At 42.6% G+C, this 19,312-nt stretch overlaps 1 protein-coding gene across 1 annotated transcript in view; it reads right to left on the reverse strand.

The window, feature by feature from the left end:
• Positions 1 to 10,252: 10,252 nt before the first annotated feature.
• Positions 10,253 to 19,312, reverse strand: part of LOC137504144 (neuroblast differentiation-associated protein AHNAK-like) — a 58,399-nt gene continuing 49,339 nt past the window's right edge. The window contains exon 5 of the mRNA XM_068232170.1: positions 10,253 to 19,297. Coding sequence (XP_068088271.1) covers positions 13,145 to 19,297 — 6,153 coding nt within the window. The 3' untranslated portion in view covers positions 10,253 to 13,144. The remainder of the gene's footprint in view (positions 19,298 to 19,312) is intronic.

Here is a 19,312-nt window from a genome sequence, read left to right on the forward strand (position 1 = left end):
TCCCAGTGGGGAGCGTGGACGGGTCGCCTACGGTGTGGAGGCGACACCAGGGGTTATTGTAGTTAGCTGAGGGGCAGTGGGGATTAGTGTTGGTGGAGATTACTGTAGCTGGGAGGGCAGCTGGGGTCACTTTTCTTGTGTTATTTAGCTTAGATAGACACACAATTTGGGGCGGGGGCGGGCTCCACAAGATGCTCCTGCACCATGGACGTACCAGGCTTAGTATATATTTTGTCTTGGGTTTTGCCCTCTAAACGGTGCGTCTTATCGGTCCAGAGTGTCTTATGGTCTGAAAAATATGGTACCTTCCAGTGTTTTCTGTAAATTTTAACAAATGGTTTCCTTTACTTTAATATTGTGTTGATACTTTTGTTGGAGAGACCCTTTTTCCTCACAATTATCCTTTCAAGAGCTAAGCTTTCAATTTCAAAAATTTTGGCTTGGGGTAAAAAAATGGCCCCTGTCTCAATCGATCTGTCCTTACAGGATCAATGACTTCTGAGAAGATCTGTGAAGCAGTTCTCTCTTTGGCCAAGCTGGCACTATCAATATTAGTTTGATCTTTTCTCCTAGCATCTTTTGTAGAATAAAAGTCAGAAGATGAAGCGGAGGAAAGGCATAAGCCAGCTGAGACGACCATGGAAGACTTAGGGCATCTAGGCACTTCAAAAGTGGATTTCTGTTGATGGAGAAAAATCTTGGCAGTTTCCTGTTCTGGAAACTGACGAACAAATCTATCTCGGGTATTCAGAAATGATCTCTCAACAGCTGGAACATCTCCGGATGCAGTTCCCACTCTGACTGATCTATGAGTCGATGACTTAAAAAGTCCGCCTGAAAATTTAGTGAACTTTTTATGTGGACTACCGAGATTGTCATTGCTTCTCACTCGACCCAGAACAAAATCTCCTGACAGAACCCCATCAAGTCGGGTGATCTTGTGACCCCTTGCTTGATCAGGTATGCTACCGTATTAACGTTGCCTGAAAAAACCTGAACAAATTCTAGAATCTTAGGATCGCCAATTTGACAGCTTTCAGAACTCTGTGATTTGATGATATAACCTTCTCTTTGGATGACCATTGGCCTTGTACTTGTTTCTGTAACAGAGTGGCCCCCCAGCGACATGCACTTGCGTTCGTAAAGAATTTGACTGGGTTGGACTGTTTCCATAGTCTCCTCTGATCAGGACTGGCTTTCCAGGCTAGGGAATCTATCACCTCCTCTGGAATTACTACCGAAAAGTCCAGAGACTGTAAAGAGTGATCCCACACATGCAGCATCCAGTTTTGGAGTGAGCGACTATGCAGTCTGACCCACTCCACTGCTGGAAAAGATGCTGTAAATAGACCCAAGATACTCATGATCTCCTTGAGATTCACAGACAGGGTGGAGACTGGAGAGCAGAGTCGTGACCCATTGCTGAAGTTTCAGTATATTCTCCTCTGCCAGATACATTCTCTTGTGTAAAGATTCTATTCTGTAGCGTAGGAAGGTTATTTTTTGCAGAGGAGTGAGAGAAGATTTCTTGATGTTTATTATCCAGACAATCTCTGCCAGGACCTTGGTAAATATGCATGGAGCCAGTGGCGTTTTGAGTCCGGGACACTTTTGGGCACTCCAGCTGAAAAATGGGTGTGGCCATGCACTGTAATGTGGGAGTGGCCATTGGTGGAGCCAAATTTACATTAACTTAACAGCTATCTAAGTAGACCTGCCCAGCAAACTGTTGGATGGAAAAAATGCAGCATATCACATAAATAGGCAGTGTCACTTAAACATAGCTTAGCAGCGTTACCTGGTTTCTGTGCAGGCTGGTCTGACTTTTTGCTGGGCAAGCTGGCCTGTTGCCAGCCACCCCCATAACATTTCCTGGCCTCCTAGTGGACCCACGTCCTATGCTCCCATGGGTCTCCCATTGAGGTACCACAACTCCCAGCATGCCCCCATAGAAGAACCACAGCTCTCTGTATGCCCCCATAAAGGCATCACAGCACCCAATATGCCCATTTAGAGGCACCATAGCACCCAGCATACCCCCATTGCCATGTGCTGTGGTGCCATTTTGGGTGCTATGGTGCCTCTATGGGGCACGCTGGGTACTGTGATGCCATGCTGGTGCTGTGGTGCCTCTGTGGGGCATGCTGGGTACTGTGTGGTGCCCCGCTGGGTGCTGTGGTGGCTCTACTCTGTCTGGAGGACATCCGGGGCACCCCAGAATAGATCCGGGGCACGTGCCACTGATCTTTGGGGCTAGCAACACCCCTGCATGGAGCCGATGCTATCCCAAAAGGCAGGGCCTGGAACTGATGGTGGAGAATACTGGAGCCTTGTTTCATGGTAAAACGAAGATACTTGTAGTGAGTTGAAAGATAAAGTGTAGGTACGTATCCTGCAGGTCAATGGACACAAAAAAATGTGTTCCCCTGCAAGATAGAATTAACTGAGTACACACTTTCTATTCAAAAGCATTTGTAACGTAGGTAAGAAGTGAATTTCTTTAAATTTATAATAAAACAAAAATCCCCACTTGCTTTCTTTACCAGAAAGACATGCGTTAAAAGCCTAAAAATTCTTCCTCTTTGGGCACCTTTACAATAACTTTCTTGGCCAGTAACTTTCGGATTTCTGCCTGCAGACCTTGAGCCTTGCCTTGGACACTGGGCATGCCGTTTACAAATGTGTGTGTGTGTGTGTGTGGGGGGGGTACAGTTCTGAACTGAAAATTCGAGGTGATAGCCTTCTTTTATAATTCTTAGTTACTGCTGCTGGCATAGTGGCGGCTGCTGGTTAGTGGCCGTTACTGCTGCTGGAATAGTGGTGCCTGCTGGTTATTGGCCGTTACTGCTGCAGGCATAGTGGGGGCTGCTGGTGAGTAGCCATTCCTGCTGCGGGCATAGTGGGGGCTGCTGGTGAGTGGCCATTCCTGCTGCTGGCATAGTGGGGGCTGCTGGTGAGTGGCCGTTACTGCTGCTGGCATAATGGGGGCTGCTGGTGAGTGGCCATTCCTGCTGCTGGCATAGTGGCAGCTGCTGGTGAGTGGCAGTTACTGCTGCTGGCATAGTGGCAGCTGCTGGTGAGTGGCCGTTACTGCTGCTGGCATGGTGGGGGCTGCTGGTTAGTGGCCGTTACTGCTGCTGGCATAGTGGTGGCTGCTGGTGAGTGGCAGTTACTGCTGCTGGCGTAGTGGCGGCTGCTGGTTAGTGGCCGTTACTGCTGCTGGCATAGTAGCGGCTGCTATTGAGTGGCTTTTACTGCTGCTGGCATAGTGGCAGCTGCTGGTGAGCGGCCGTTACTGCTTCTGGCATAGTGGCGGCTGCTGGTGAGTGGCCGTTACTGCTGCTGGCATAGTGGGGGCTGCTGGTGAGTGCCCATTACTGCTGCTGGCATACTGGGGGCTGCTGGTGAGTGGCCATTCCTGCTGCTGGCATACTGGTGGCTGCTGGTTAGTGGCCGTTACTGCTGCTGACATGGTGGGGGCGGCTGGTGAGTGGCTTTTGCTGCTGCTGGCATAGTGGCGGCTGCTGGTTAGTGGCCGTTACTGCTGCTGGCATGGTGGGGGCGGCTGGTGAGTGGCTTTTGCTGCTGCTGGCATAGTGGCAGCTGCTGGTGAGTGGCCGTTACTGCTGCTGGCATAGTGGCAGCTACTAGTGAGTGGCCATTCCTGCTGCTGGCATAGTGGCAGCTATTGGTGAGTGGCTGTTACTCCTGCTGGCATAGTGGCGGCTGCTGGTGAGTGGCCGTTACTGCTGCTGGTATAGTGGCAGCTGCTGGTGAGTGGCCGTTACTGCTGCTGGCATAGTGGCGGCTGCTGTTGAGTGGCCATTACTGTTGCTGGCATAGTGGCAGCTGCTGGTGAGTGGCCGTTCCTGCTCCTGGCATAGTTGGGGCTGCTGGTGAGTGGCCGTTACTGCTGCTGGCATAGTGGTAGCTGTTGGTGAGTGGCCATTACTGCTGCTGGCAAAGTGGCAGCTGCTGGTGAGTGGCCGCTACTGCTGCTGGCATAGTGGGGGCTGCTGGTGAGTGGCCGTTCCTGCTGCTGGCATAGTGGGGGCTGCTGGTTAGTGGTCGTTACTGCTGCAGACATAGTGGGGGCTGCTGGTGAGTAGCCATTCCTGCTGGTGGCATGGTGGGGGCTGCTGGTTAGTGGCCGCTACTGCCGCTGGCACAGTGGCGGCTGCTGGTGAGTGGCCGTTACTGCTGCTAGCATAGTGGGGGCTGCTGGTGAGTGGCTTTTGCTGCTGCTGGCATAGTGGCAGCTGCTGGTGAGTGGCCGTTACTGCTGCTGGCATAGTGGGGGCTGCTGGTGAGTGGCCGTTACAACTGCTGGCATAGTGGCAGCCGCTGGTGAGTGGCCATTACTGCTGCTGGCATAGTGGCAGCTGCTGGTGAGTGGCCGTTACTGCTGCTGGTTAGTGGTTGCTGCTGGCGCAGGGGCTGCTTCTGGCACAACCAGGGGTTGCTGCTGTAACGAGAGCTGCTAAACATGTGCAGAGAGGTGCATGAAAGTGCCTCCCTCACCATCATCCTTGCTACAGTTTGCCTCTCCCACCGCTCCTCCTCTTCAACCAGGACTCTATCTTCCAGTGCAGCTTTAGTAGATAGAGCAGGGCTACAAGAAAATGGCCGCCATTGCCCACAAATGTGAATGCAGGTGGCTATTTTCTTGTAGTCCTATTCTAACTACAATGGGATGGTACGAAGGGGGAGGCAGAGCGGGGCAAAAGAGCAGCGCAGAGGGAGATAGAGCAATGACACAGCGACGCATGGGTTGGGAACCACTGTACTAGACAGTGGCTGGATGCAGAGGCCTGCAATATATGACACAATCAAAACGCAAAAAGCAGAATAGCACTTATGATGTTGGGGTGTATTCTGTATACAGGAGTCATTAGCAGTGTGTGCCCGTGTGTGACGTGCAGCTCAATAGACACTGCATACTGGATGCACTGGGTGCTCAGTCAGGAGGACACTGTACAAACACAACCTAGGCCCTTTGCTTTGATGCTCAGGAGTCAGAAGTCTGTGTAAATACAACCTATAGCATCCCTGAGAAGGCCTTTAATGCTCACTCAGGCCTCAGGAGGAGTCAGGAGGACGCTATACAAACACATCCTATACCAATAACAGTCCTGAAAAGGACTCTTTTGCCCTGCACAGGATGTTGTATAAACAGCTAGCAAGGCAGTGGTGACACAGAATATAGACCTAGCTACCACTTTCCATATCTCAGCAATGCTCTGACCCTTCTCTCACTAACAGCAGCCAGAGAATGAATCCAACATGGCCACCGCAATGCGTTTTTAAAGGGGGACGGGGGTCCAGGAGGGGGTGCTAGCTGATTGGCTGCCATGTGTCTGCTGACTGTTATGTAAGAGGTAAAAGTTTAGCCCAATGATGATGTGTAGGGGGGGCAGACCTAATCCAATATGTATTCGCCTGAGCAGGCGAATGCAAATACCCCATCTTTGCTGCGCAGTATTCGCCAAGAAACTACTTCTGCCCCTCTCTAGTTGAGAGTGTAGATCTGGGTCGGGTCCCTCGCAATCTTAATACCAAGATATTTTGTCAAAATTGTAACAAGACAAACCCCCAACCCCTGCCACCATTTTAAATTAGCTAATTTGGACAAAGGCATAAGTGCGAAATTCTTTGTTAATTGTTAGACCAGATAGGTGCTTTAATTCCTTTAGGATCTGAAACACTTGGGGAATCTGCTTTAGGGGATCGCTTAGAAATAGGAGGATATTATCCGCAAAAAGGGCTTGCTGAACCAACACCTCTCCCACCTCTATTCCCTGATTGAGCGATTGCCGCTGTACAGCTAGTGGTTCTTATGCAATATCAAACAGCAGAGGAGATAGCAGACACCCCTGCCTCACACCTCTCCTTAGGGGAAAATAATCTGATAGAAAGCCCCCAATCGCTATCCTTGCCTTGGGGGTCTCGATACATTGCCTGCACCTTCAAAGCCCATTGTGGATAGCAACCCCAGCATCTAGACCCACTCCACACTGTCAAAGGCTTTCTCAGCGTCAAGCAAAAGAAAGCCTGCTGTCTTAAAGGGAACCTAAACTAAGAGGGATATGGTTGTTTCCTGTTAATCAATACCAGTTGCTTGGCAGCCCTGCTGATCCCTTTAGCTGCAGTAGTGGTTGAATCACACACCTGAAATAAGCATGCAGGTAATCCAGTCTGGTTTCAGTCAGCGCACCTGATCTGCATGCTTGTTCAGGGGCTGTAGCTGAAAGTATCAGAGACAGAGAATCAGCAGGAGAGTCAGGCAACTGGTATTGTTTTAAAAGAAAAAGTCCATATCCTTCTCAGTTTAGGTGCCCTTTAAAAGTGTTGGGATAGGCTCTCACGAATCCAGAATAGTTAGCACTCTTCTAACATTCGTAACAGCTGCGCGCCCTTTCACAAAACCAACTTGATTTGTGTGAATGAGCGATGACAATATCTGAGCCAAATGATCTGCTGGAATTTTGGACAACAATTTACTATCTTGATTGATAAGCGAGATTGGCCTGTAAGAAGCCACCTCACTTAGGTATTTTCCTTCCTTCGGCAACAATTTTATGTAGGCTTTATATCCAGAGCCTGGGTATACTGAGTCTACTAAAATGGTATTATATAATGTAGTCTAGTCTATACAACTTTTATAATCTAGTCAGCGCTGTGTAATATGTTAGTGCTTTATAAATACAATGAATAAATAAAATAAATACATAAAATAAATAGTCAGCTATCTCTCCATGCAAAATCTTATAGAACTCGCTAGTTAGCCTATCGGGTACCAGTGATTTCTGATTTGCAAGGGATTTGATGGCCCCCTAACCTCCTGCACCTCCACCACCTAATTCAGAACCTTCAAATGCTCAGTTGTCAGCTTTCTTACTGGGATCCCCTGGAGAGAAGACTGTAGCCTATGTGGGTCTAGTTGTGTGGTGGAGATATATAATTTCGCAAAAAAACTCCCTAAAATGTTAGTTTACTTTTGTGGGTGATGTATGATATTCCCTTGTGCGTCCTTGAGCACACACGGCTCCTGCATAAACCTTATGTGCCTTGCCATATTGGCCAGCAATTTCCCTGCCTTTTCTCCATATTTGTGGAACGTTAATGTTGTATAGGGCTTTTGTAGTACCCCCTGCAATTTATACCACAGGTCTCCTTTTGCTTTCGCCTCTAACCACGCTGCTTTGTTTTCAGGAGTCGGGTTTTGTTTGAAAGCCTTAAATGCCACTCTAACTTTCTCCACCTCTAGGATATAGTGTTTGTGGGGCTGTTTCTTTTTTGCATACCACTATGCCAGAGACATAGGAAAATATTTTGCCCCTTAAGACCACCTTAGCAGCTTCCTAAAACAAATCGGGGTCGGATCTATGCTCTTCGTTGTCCCAGACATATTCCATCCACCATGATTTTAACTTGGCCTCAAACTCGTCATTACCGTTGAATTTTGTGGGGCGTGCCATATTATAGCTGTGCCTCTTGATACCACATGCTTCAATTCAAGAACAACTGGAGCATGTTCAGAAATGATTAGATCTGCTATATGGGCTTTGTAAAGTCTAGCTCCAAATGTCTGCGGTATCAAAAACAAATCAATTCTCAAAAAGGACCTGAGTTTTGGGTAGTAATAAGTGAATGTGTGGTCATGTGGGTGAGAGTATCTCCATGGATCAATAAGCCCACATGCTTGCATAGAAGGGTAAAGGTATTTATCCTTGTTGCTCAAGGAGCGTTTTGAGTTAATTCTATCTACCAATGGTCTCCTCCCACTATTACAGGTAATGACATTTCTGCAAATACCTGAGCCTGCAACTTATCAAAGAAAACAGCACTATCTTGGTTTGGACCATAAACATTATATAATACTAGCTCTTCCCCTGCAAGCTGGCACTGCAGCCTAGACCATCTGCCCTCAATGTCTGCTAGTTTACATTGTAGATGTTTACTAATAAAAGTTAACACTCCCGCTTTTCTGTGCACCACTGGGGACCCATAAACTGCTCCCATCCAGAATTTCCTCATTAGTTTGTATTGATCCTCTCTCAGGTGGGTTTCCTGCAGGAAACAGACATCTGGTTTAAATTTTCCCAGGTGTCTTAAAATTCTGGATCTTTTCCCAGGGCTCTGCAGACCCTTAACATTTCACGATAGTATTTTCATCCTATCCCCACTAAAGTAAGATGACTTTGATCAATGCTGCAGCTCCAGCTTTTAGCTTTCAACAAATCTGACTTCCGCACAGAGAGATAACCCCCCCTTAACTAATATTCCCTCCCCCCTCCCCCCCCCCAAAAAAAATCTAATCAATTGAGGAATTTGGGCTCTTACCCCTGTTGCAGCTCTCACTGTCCTCGGAGTCCCAGTCTGAGCCATCTCTGGCTTGTGCGCTCCTGTTCCTCTGCTGCCTCACAGGAGTGGCTTTGGGTCCTGTCTTGCCACCCACCATATTTGCTTGAAAACCAACAGAGGCATGCAGATCCCAACAGGGGCTAAATACATGCCTTTCATTTCATTTGCAGTCTATGTGTTTGATTCACTAAACCGTGATAACTCAAACATCACACCTTATCAAATATATCACACCTTATCAGAGTAGCATAGCGAGCGAGCCATAGGAGCTCAAGGCAGGACGAGTTTCATTGCCAATTAGCAGGCATAAGTTTGTAGCACTCGCTATGCTACTCTGATAAGGCGTGTTAACTTTAATAAGGTGTGATATCTTTGATAAAGTGTGATATTTGAGTTATCACGGTTTAGTGAATCAAGCCCTATGAGCGCTGTCAATTGTTTGATGTCTTTTTGAAAAAAAATGTGTATACCATTTATGACTAGCAGCACTAGGTAAAAATTATGTTTTTATTGCTAGACTAGTGGTAGGTCTTCCCCCATGAGGGCCCATCATCGTCATTGGGAAGTCTAGTAGGGAATAAATTGTGCACATATTATTTATGCTGAAGCTAACCCCCTCCTTTGTTGTACCTATTTTGAATGCAAGTTGTGTATTTTGTCCATATTCTGGAGCTCTGCACATCTATGCTGCTAGTTAATTCAGGTACAGCCTCTGTCTGGAAGTGCTGCCAATGTCTCCTGCTGTACAAAATAAACATAAGTGTACTTATGGCTAGCTTCATCCATGTGCTTTAGCTTGCATTCAAATTGTTAGATTAGGAATTAGTACATAATTTGCATATGATTTGCATTCGAGACATGTATTTAGCCCCTGTGGTGATCTGCATGCCTCTGTTTGTTTTCATTTCATTTGCAGCCTATGAGCACTGTCAATTGTTTGATGTCTTTTTGAAAAAATGTGTATACCTTTTATGACTAGCAGCACTAGGTAAAATTATGTTTTATTTCTAGACTAGCGGTAGGTCTTCCCCCGTGAGGGCCCGTCATCATCGTGTTGAAGTCTAGTAGGGAATAATTTGTGCACATATTATTTATACTGAAGCTAGCGTCCTCTTTTGCTGTACCTATTTTGAATGCAAGTTGTGTAATTTTGTCCATATTCTGGAGCTCTGCACATTTATGCTGATAGTTAATTCGGGTACAGCCTCTGTCTGGAGGCGCTGCCAATGTCTCCTGCTTTCTAGATCTCAGTCTTTTCAAGAAGCAGAAGTTATGAATCATGTGACCTAAAGTTTGAATGCATTTTAGAGTATTTGCCAAAATCATTTCGAATTTTAATGCTTAGATTATACAATTTGAGTTTTATTATCTGGCTGTAGCTCAACTTTAACTGCAGTGGATAAAAGGGCACCAATCAGGCTTTTATTTTACACAGGCTTGTCTGAATCACAAGACTGGGGATGGTTAATGAGATTCAAAGAATTTTGAGTTGATGTGGCATTATGCAAATTTTGTATGCAAATGTATGCAGATTGAAAATAAACCAATCAAATCCTGCTGAGGTAAAATTTGATTAGTCCATTTTTAAGCTGCATAAATGTGCGTACAAAATTTGCATAATCCTGCATCAGCTAAAAATTATTTGCATGTCATTGACCATCCCTACACAAGAGCAAAGTTACGAATTACTTCTTATACGTATATATTTCACCAATGTATTTGGTGTTTTCGTCTGAAATTCACGTAGTAAGTATTGTGAAGATTACATGATATGTTTTTGATTCAAAACACAGATTTGACAATTATGGAAGAAAATACATTTATTGAGCTTATTTTAAGGATACATGTAAACACAAATTTTGATACAAGATATAAAAGTATCTTTAGAGAATGGAAACCAACCATTTTCCAACTTACATAACATATTACAAAATTACAAAATATAGTACATCCAGCTCTATAACCATATATTTATATTTCAAAATAAAACTTCAATAAAGATATATTACAAAGTAAATAGGATAATAAAGGTAAACTGCTTATTATTTTAATGTTAGCTTAACATTTCTGATTTTTGAATTTTAATAAAATAGACCCATCACTTAAATCACTCTTCTCATGAATTAACAGAGCACATGACAGAATTACCAATATGCACTATTCAAAGTAAAGAACTACTTCTTTCTAAGGAATGATACAAAAATGGAGCACATAAGTCTTAATGGGCCATATTCAGTAAACTTCAGTAAAGTTGCTGTGCGCATGGGCAATTTACCATTACCTATGCAAACTACGTAGCGCGCATTTTGCAATTAGTGTAACCTGTGTCACCTGGGTAACGCTCCCATTGCATTACCCTAGCAACGTGAGTACTACTCAAGCAATGTAGGTTGCGTCAATTGTGCAACATGCAGTACCTAGTCTGCACAAGCAACAGAAAAATTGCCATGTGCTACTTGCGCATGGCATCTTTAAGTTGCAGTTTACTGAATATGGCCCAGTGTTCTCATGCCTGGGTACAAGAGGTAGCATGAAGAAGCAGTTAAGGGGGAGGAGAATTGTACATTTTCAGATGATCCGTAACAGTAGGCTCTCCAAGTTAGATAAAAAAAGCAGTATATTAGGAAGGGGCATCAGTAATGCACAGCTATTATGGACAGCATTAAACAAACAGGAAATAAGGCTATTTCATGTACATTTATATATAATTAAGAATTACACATGGAAATAAGATTTCTAAAACATTAACACATACCGATAAGATTATTTACATTCATCAGATCTCTTTTACATTTGTAACTAAAAAAGAAAAACAAAGATTCTATATTGTGCATCAAGAGCATTTAAGAATGTAAATGTTAAGTGGTAGTTATTAATTATGGTTTGTTAGTGTTAATATTGCTGAATGCTCAAGACAAAAAGTTATTCAGTAGTTGTTTTGTTTTTTACAAAAGTACTATTACAGCAGAAGCCGCATTCAAACAAAAAGAAACAGCCAATCACAGGTACAGGCTTTGTAGAGATCACCACTTGGAACTGTACAGTGTGCTTTAAATGTGGTGGCAAATGGATTTGAAAAGGCTAAAAGGAGGCACATTCATTAATCTACTAATTTTAGTGAACAGTTGTGATATAGGGGGCTTGAAACGGATCAACAGAGACTGTCAGAAATATGGAGAAGGGAAGAATTACCTTACCTTATCAACAACCACAAAAACTTTAAGATCATCAGTACCTGAACATTTTATTTTATGGTTTTTCTTCCTCCACCATGATTAAGTTCTAATTTAATTATGAATTCTTAATGCCTGTCAGAAAATGGCATACTGGATATACTATGGAGTGAAAGTTTATATTTCACTTTGAGAATTTAGGATGGAAACCATTCATAATCTGTTCCCTTCACTTTCCATGCACCTCTATGATACTGCACCTGTTCGTCAGGGGCGGAACTACAGGGGAGCAGCCCCTGCAACGCCCCAGAGCTATAAGGGAGCCCCAGCTACTACTTCACTGCCTCTGACAAAGGTGTTTTTGTGGCTACACTTGTTATAGGTTTAAAGATTACGATGCCCACATTTGTTTATGGCCCTTGCACGATGGTCCCCCAGGCTGTCAAGGTCACCAGGGGTAGGCAAGGAAAGGATGTGAACATTGGAAGGCCCAATCAAAGTGTTGCTGGGGGACGTCATGATTTGTTGTTATGCCCCTGTTGTCCTTGGCATGTTTTGGTTCTCCATGATAATTGTTATGCATAGAGTGCTTGGGGGGCCCAATGTAAAACTCCCATGGAGGCTCATAGCTCCTTGGCTACATCATTGGTTCTGCCCATCACGTATGCTTACAACTGAGAAACTGAGAAGTGAACATCACCTTACTGTACCTAAACTGTACTAGCAGAAGGTTTCTCTGTCTAATGATTAATAATTTTAGGTAGAAAAATGACAAAAAAGTTTCTGTACTATGATAGCCAGACAACTTAAGTAAATAAAGGTTGAAAACTAAAGAACCAAAAATCAAGCCTAGAACTATTATAGTCTCTGTGTATTTCTTATCACCTCAGTCATTTTAATACATGCCTATTATCAATAATCAATACAGAGAAGGGTCTTTTGCTCATACAGCTACATTAATGGTTTACTCAGTGACAACTGAATGCTCTCCTTGATCTTCAGCCCAAAGACATATGGAAACGTCTTAGTAGGTGAGCATCCCATGGGTCGTAGGTGAACACCCTGTTTCAGGTGCATTCTGGATTTTCTCATCCTTAATAAAAATGTTATGCAAGACTAAAACAAAATAACTTAATAATACAGTAAAAATATAATCACTTGCCTAAGAAATGCAAAAAAAAAAATGTAACTTTTTTTCGCACTGATCAAACACATATTGTGAAAAGTCATGTTTTGTCATGGCTCCAGGATGGCAAAGAGAAGGAAAGAGTGAGGAATCACCTGTGATCTCCTTATCTGCCGCAATGTTCACGATAGCTCAGAAGTTGTAAAGAATGTACATTATTCAGAAACAGTAACTTAATATTTCAAATAAATGCTGCCCCATTGCTTTATCAACCACTTTTGTACATGTTAGGCATCATAACAGCATCCTACATTCTATGCGCGTAAATTATACACATTATTTGTTTCACTTTTAATAAAGTCTTGTCCATTATACATTTGAAAAATGTAAATTTATATGGGTCAGGTTCATAATTTCTTTAATCTGCACTCTTGACTAATCAGTGCAGCTACTTATACATCAACAGACATTTTGAGCAATCTTATGATGTACTTAAGCGTGAGGGAGAGAAGTCAAAGTCGATGTCAGGTATGGAGAAGGTATTATCAGAAAAGATGGATGAAAACTTTGATGAAGGACTGCCCCTTCTCACAGGCGAATAGAGATCTACATCTATGTCAGCTGGAGGCACACGGACATTTATGTCATCCCCTGGTTCCTCTGTTCCCCCAGAAAAAGGCTTTTTCCACTTTGGTGCATTCATATGTACAGAAGGCACATCCATAGAGACATCATCATATTGATGGTTCTGGAACTTTGGAGGTGACACATTAAGGCCACCTCTTACTTGTGGAACGTCAATATCAACAGCTGCACCCTCTGTTTTTCCTGAGAATGGTGTCTTCCATTTTGGAGCATTCACCTCTGTAGATGGGATTTCTACATCTATATCTAGATTATCTAGTCCATCATCTCCCAGCTTTGGACCAGAAATATTCAGACCTGGGGATTTTATTTTTGGTGCTTTGACATTGGTAGAGGGTAAATCCATTCTGAAGTTAGGTCCACGTATTTGAGGTGGGGAGTCTTCAATAGTTGGTGCTCTTACCCGACTATCGGGTATGTCAATCTCAGGACCAGAAATTTTAGCAGAAGGCAACGAAACACTCCCTGCTGTATTTTCTAGGGATATTTTCGGAGCTTTAGCTTGAACAGTAGGTAACTTGATTTCACTTTCCAGTTCTGGAACTCTGACCTTTAGATCAGCATCAGGAGTTTTAAACTTTGGAACTGGTACATTAGCACGTGGTAAACTTGCATTAATCTCTGGACTTACCACATCCAAGTTAGCTTTAGGCAATGATGCGTCAGGACTAACACTGAGATTGAGGTCATTTGAACGAGACCTTCCAAAGGTTGGCATTTTAAACTTTGGCATTGTCATCTTCTTATCAGATGTTTTAAGAGTGACATTTGGTGCATTAACACTCATGTTGGGTAATGTGGCACTGCCCTGTACATTTGGAACAGATGGTGAATTCATGTTTGCAGATTGCAGGCCTAAATCAACATCTGGCACAGTACTTTTTGGGTGAAATATACGCAGTGATGGGAATTTAAATTTGGAGTCTTTGGCCTCTACTCTTGGAACTCCTAATTTAAGATCAGACCCTTCAGTGTTAGCACTTGGCAGATTAAATGTGTGCGTTTTAAATTTAGGTTGATTTATTTTTGGACCTTTTCCTTTCACATTGATTTGTGGAGCATTTATATCTAATTCTGGTGCCTGCAGTGACCCATCAGCTTCTACACCAGGGATATTTAACTTTGGACCTGTCTTTTCAATGAAAGCCATTTTCATTTGAGGGGTTTTCACTTGTGATTCGAAGCCTTTAACGTTAACTTGTGGAGCATTTATATCAAGTTTTGGCTCACCCAAAGAACCCTCTGCTTTCAAATCAGGAGTTTGTAAATTTGCACCTGTCATTTCCAAAGATGGCATTTTAAACTTTGGTGATTTTAACTGTAGCTCTGGTGCTTTAACATCAGCATGGGGTAGATTCACATCTAATCCTGGAGATTTTAATGATCCATCAACTCTCATATCAGGAGCTTCAACACTAGGGCCAGACATTTTAACAGAAGGTGTTTGAAATGATGGTAATTTAAACTTAGGGGCATTTAAGTTGGTGCTTGGGCCTCTTACATCCAATTCTGGTGTATTGATATCCATTTTGGGACCCTTTACAGATGCATCAACATCAGGAGTATGGACTTTTGGAGCAGACATTTGGAACGAGGGCATTTGAAATGTTGGCATTTTAAATTTGGGTGTATTTATCTTTGCATCTGGTGCTTTCACATCAATATCAGGATGATCAACACCTACTTTTGGTCCATGTAAAGACCCACCCACATCTATCTCAGGGTTTTCAATATTAACTTTTGGGCCCTTTATTTGAGCATCTGGACTTTTAAAATTAATTTGGGGTGCATTTAAATCAGCATTTATGTCAGGAGTTTGAACCTTTGGAGCAGACATGTTGAAAGAAGGCATATTGAAAGATGGCAGTTTAAATTTCGGAGCATTAACATTTGTGCTTGGACCTTTAACATCAACGTGAGGAGCATGTATATCTACTTCTGGAGTTTTCACAGATGCATCAATATCTGGAGTTTCGACTTTTGGCCCAGACATCTGGAAAGAAGGCATTTGAAATGAAGGCATTTTAAATTTGGGAGCACTAAAATTTGTGTTTGGACCTTTCACATTCATTTGTGGTGCATTTATATCTACCTCTGGAGTTTTTACAGATGCATCTGGAGTCTGGAGCTTTGGACCAGATACCTGCAAAGAAGGCATTTGTAGGGATGGCATTTTTAATTTGGGGGCATTAACGTTTGTGCTTGGACCTTTAACATCAATTTGTGGTGCATTTATATCTATTTCTGGAGTTTTTACAGATGCATCAATACCGGGAGTTTCAACCTTTGGACCAGACATGTTGAAAGAAGGCATCTGAAAGGAGGGCATTTTGAATTTTGGAGCATTGATATGTGTGCCTGGACCTTTGACATCAATTTGTGGTGCATTTATATCTACTTCTGGAGTTTTTACAGATGCATCAAAATCTGGAGTTTTAACTTTTGGACCAGACATCTGCAAAGAAGGCATTTGTAGGGATGGCATTTTTAATTTGGGGGCATTAACATTTGTGCCTGGACCTTTGACATCAATTTGTGGTGCATTTATATCTACTTCTGGAGTTTTTATGGATGCATCAATGTCTGGAGTTTCAACCTTTGGACCAGACATGTTGAAAGAAGGCATCTGAAAGGAGGGCATTTTGAATTTTGGAGCATTGATATGTGTGCCTGGACCTTTGACATCAATTTGTGGTGCATTTATATCTACTTCTGGAGTTTTTACAGATGCATCAAAATCTGGAGTTTTAACTTTCGGACCAGACATCTGGAAAGAAGGCATTTGTAGGGATGGCATTTTTAATTTGGCGGCATTAAAATTTGTGCCTGGACCTTTAACATCAATTTGAGGTGCATTTATATCTACTTCTGGAGCTTTTACAGATGCATCAATATCTGGAGTTCCAACCTTTGGACCAGACATGTTCAAAGAAGGCATCTGAAAGGAGGGCATTTTGAATTTTGGAGCATTGATATGTGTGCCTGGACCTTTAACATCAATTTGTGGTGTATTTATATCTACTTCTGGAGTTTTTACAGATCCATCCATATCTGGAGTCTTGACCTTTGGACCAGACATCTGGAAAGAAGGCATTTGTAGGGATGGCATTTTTAATTTGGGGGCATTAACATTTGCGCCTGGACCTTTAACATCAATTTGTGGTGCATTTATATCTACTTCTGGAGTTTTTACAGATGCATCAATGTCTGGAGTTTCAACCTTTGGACCAGACATGTTGAAAGAAGGCATCTGAAAGGAGGGCATTTTGAATTTTGGAGCATTAATATGTGTGCCTGAACCTTTAACATCAATTTGTGGTGCATTCACATCTACTTCTGGAGTTTTTACAGATGCATCAAAATCTGGAGTCTTGACCTTTGGACCAGACATATGGAAAGAAGGCATTTGAAAGGAAGGCTTTTTAAATTTGGGGGCATTAAAACTAGTATCTGGTCCTTTAACATCAATTTGGGGTGCATTTATATCTACTTGTGGATTCCTTACAGACGCATCAATATCTAGGTTAGAACCTTTTACATTTGGACCCTTCATCTGAAATGAAGGAAAATTAAATGCGTGCTTTTTAAACTTTGGCCCACTTACATCTGCTTCAGGCCCTTTTATGTTTACTTGAGGTGTATTCACATCTACTTTTGGGGTTGACAAAGAAGCATCAAAATCTACATCAGGAGCTTGAAGATTTGGTCCTGACATCTGGGGCATTTTCATTTTTGGTGCATTTAAGTTGAAATTTGGCATTTTAAATTTTGGACCCTTCATATCTGCTTCTGGAAGTGCAATGTTGGCCTCTGGAATTGGGCCAACCCCTTTCAGTTTGGGCTCTGACAAATTCATGCTGGGTGTAGTGACATCCAGTTTAGGTCCTGTTAAATCTAGACTTCCAGTTTTTCCATGTGGAGTTTTCAGACTCAACTCAGCATCTGGAAAAGCCTTTTTGCTGCCAAATAAATTAAATGAAGGCATTTTAAATTTTGGCTTCATTTCTGCTTTTGGAACATCAAGGTTTACATCTGGGGTATTTAGTGTTGGCATTTTTACTCCACCTTTGGGTAGATTAACATTGACTTCTGGCCCTTTCAATTTTGGAGCATGTATATCTGCCTTTGGAAGGTCAACACTGACATCTGGACTTTTCAGTTGTGGAATATTTATGTCTGCCTTCGGAAGGTCAATGCTTACTTCTGGACTTTTCATTTTTGGAAGATTTACATTTGCCTTTGGAACGCCAACATTGACTTCTGGGCCTTTTAATTTAGGTGCCTTTACATCTAAATTTGGGAGATCAAGATTAATATCGGATCCTTTCAGTTTGGGGATCTTTATATCTGCCTTTGGAAGGTTTACATTAATGTCTGGGCTGTTTAGTTTTGGAATATTTAAATCAGTGTTTGGTAGATCAATATTTACATCTGGACCTTTCAGTTGAGGAACAGATGCATCAAAATGTACATCTGGAACTTTCATTTTAGGGGATTTTATATTAGCTGCAGGTAGGTCAACATTCAATTCTGGGCTTTTTAGTTTTGGCATATTTAAGTCTGTTTTAGGGAGATCTATGTTCACGCCTGGACTTTTAAGTTTTGGCATGTCAATGTTAGCTTTGGGAAGATTAATGTTCATATCTGGTCCTTTGAGCTTTGGCATATGAAGGTCCGGTTTAGGAAGATCAAAATTCACATCTGGACCCTTAAGCTTTGGAATTTTAATGTCAGCTTTAGGTGTATCCATACTCACATCTGGACCTTTCAGCTTTGGCATGTGGATGTCACCCTTAGGAAGACCAATATTCATATCTGGACTCTTCAGTTTTGGAATGTTCAAATCAGCACTTGGGAGGTCAGCATTCAACTCTGGACATTCCAAAGCTGGTAAGTTTGTATCAGCTGTAGGAAGATTAACTCTCATATTAGGGAGTTTGGGGCCCTTTAATCCAATATTAGGCAGATCAGTGTTCAGTTCTGGCCCTTTCAGTTGGGAGCCATTGAAACCTACATCAGGAACATCAACACCAACATTTGGACCTTTTAGCTTTGGCATTCTGAAGTCTACTTTGGGGCGGTCAACATTTACTTCTGGCCCTTTCAGTTCTGGCATGCTTATAGCTGCATTAGGAACATTCACATTAAGATTTGGACCCTTCAATTTAGGGGTTTCTATGTCAGCTTTTGGAAGGCCTACTTTAGCTTGCGGCATTTTGAGATTTGAAGACTGTAAGTTTACCTTGGGTAAATCAACACTCATTTCTGGTCCTTTCAGTTCTGGACCTGATATTTTTCCTTTTGGAAGGTCAACATTAACCTGTGGGCCTTTAAACTTTGGAGCTTGTATATCTGTTTGGGGGAGTGCCACATTTATATCAGGGACCTGAACACTTGGCATCTCAGCTTCAAATCCTTGTGCTTCTCGAGATGACTTTTTTGAATTGAAAAGGTTTAATGAGGGTACTTTAACCTTGTCCAAGTTAACATTTGGTGCAGCTACATTTACTTGAGGAGTATTCACTTTGCCTGATATTGTTGGTGCTGCTAGTTCCACATCTGGACCTTTCATTCTTCTGTCTACTTCTAGGTTAGGAATATTTATATCTACATCGCCATTTGAAGCACCATTCTGTTTGTGGGAAACATTCACTGAAGGTGATTTCCATCCTACATCTAACTTGGGGGTATTTATGTTTGGTCCTGAAACATTAACAGAGGGCATATGTATTTGTGGCCCACGGCCTTTAACTGGTGAACCTTTAACATTGATTTGTGGTGCGTTGAATTCTCCATGTATGTCTGAAGGCAGAATTTCAGACAAATTGTCCGTTGAACTGTATGTATTCAGTTTATAGCCTGGAGATGTTGATTTAAATTGTCCACCCCGTGTTCCTTTGTCAGACAGATCTTGCATGGAAATTGAATTTTTGAGATGACGGCGAATCTTGGAATTGAAAATGTCATCATATGCTGAAGATTGTCCAGCCTGTAAAAATAAATA

This window comes from Hyperolius riggenbachi, chromosome 4 (genome assembly GCF_040937935.1).
Source record: "Hyperolius riggenbachi isolate aHypRig1 chromosome 4, aHypRig1.pri, whole genome shotgun sequence".
Lineage (NCBI taxonomy): Eukaryota > Metazoa > Chordata > Amphibia > Anura > Hyperoliidae > Hyperolius > Hyperolius riggenbachi.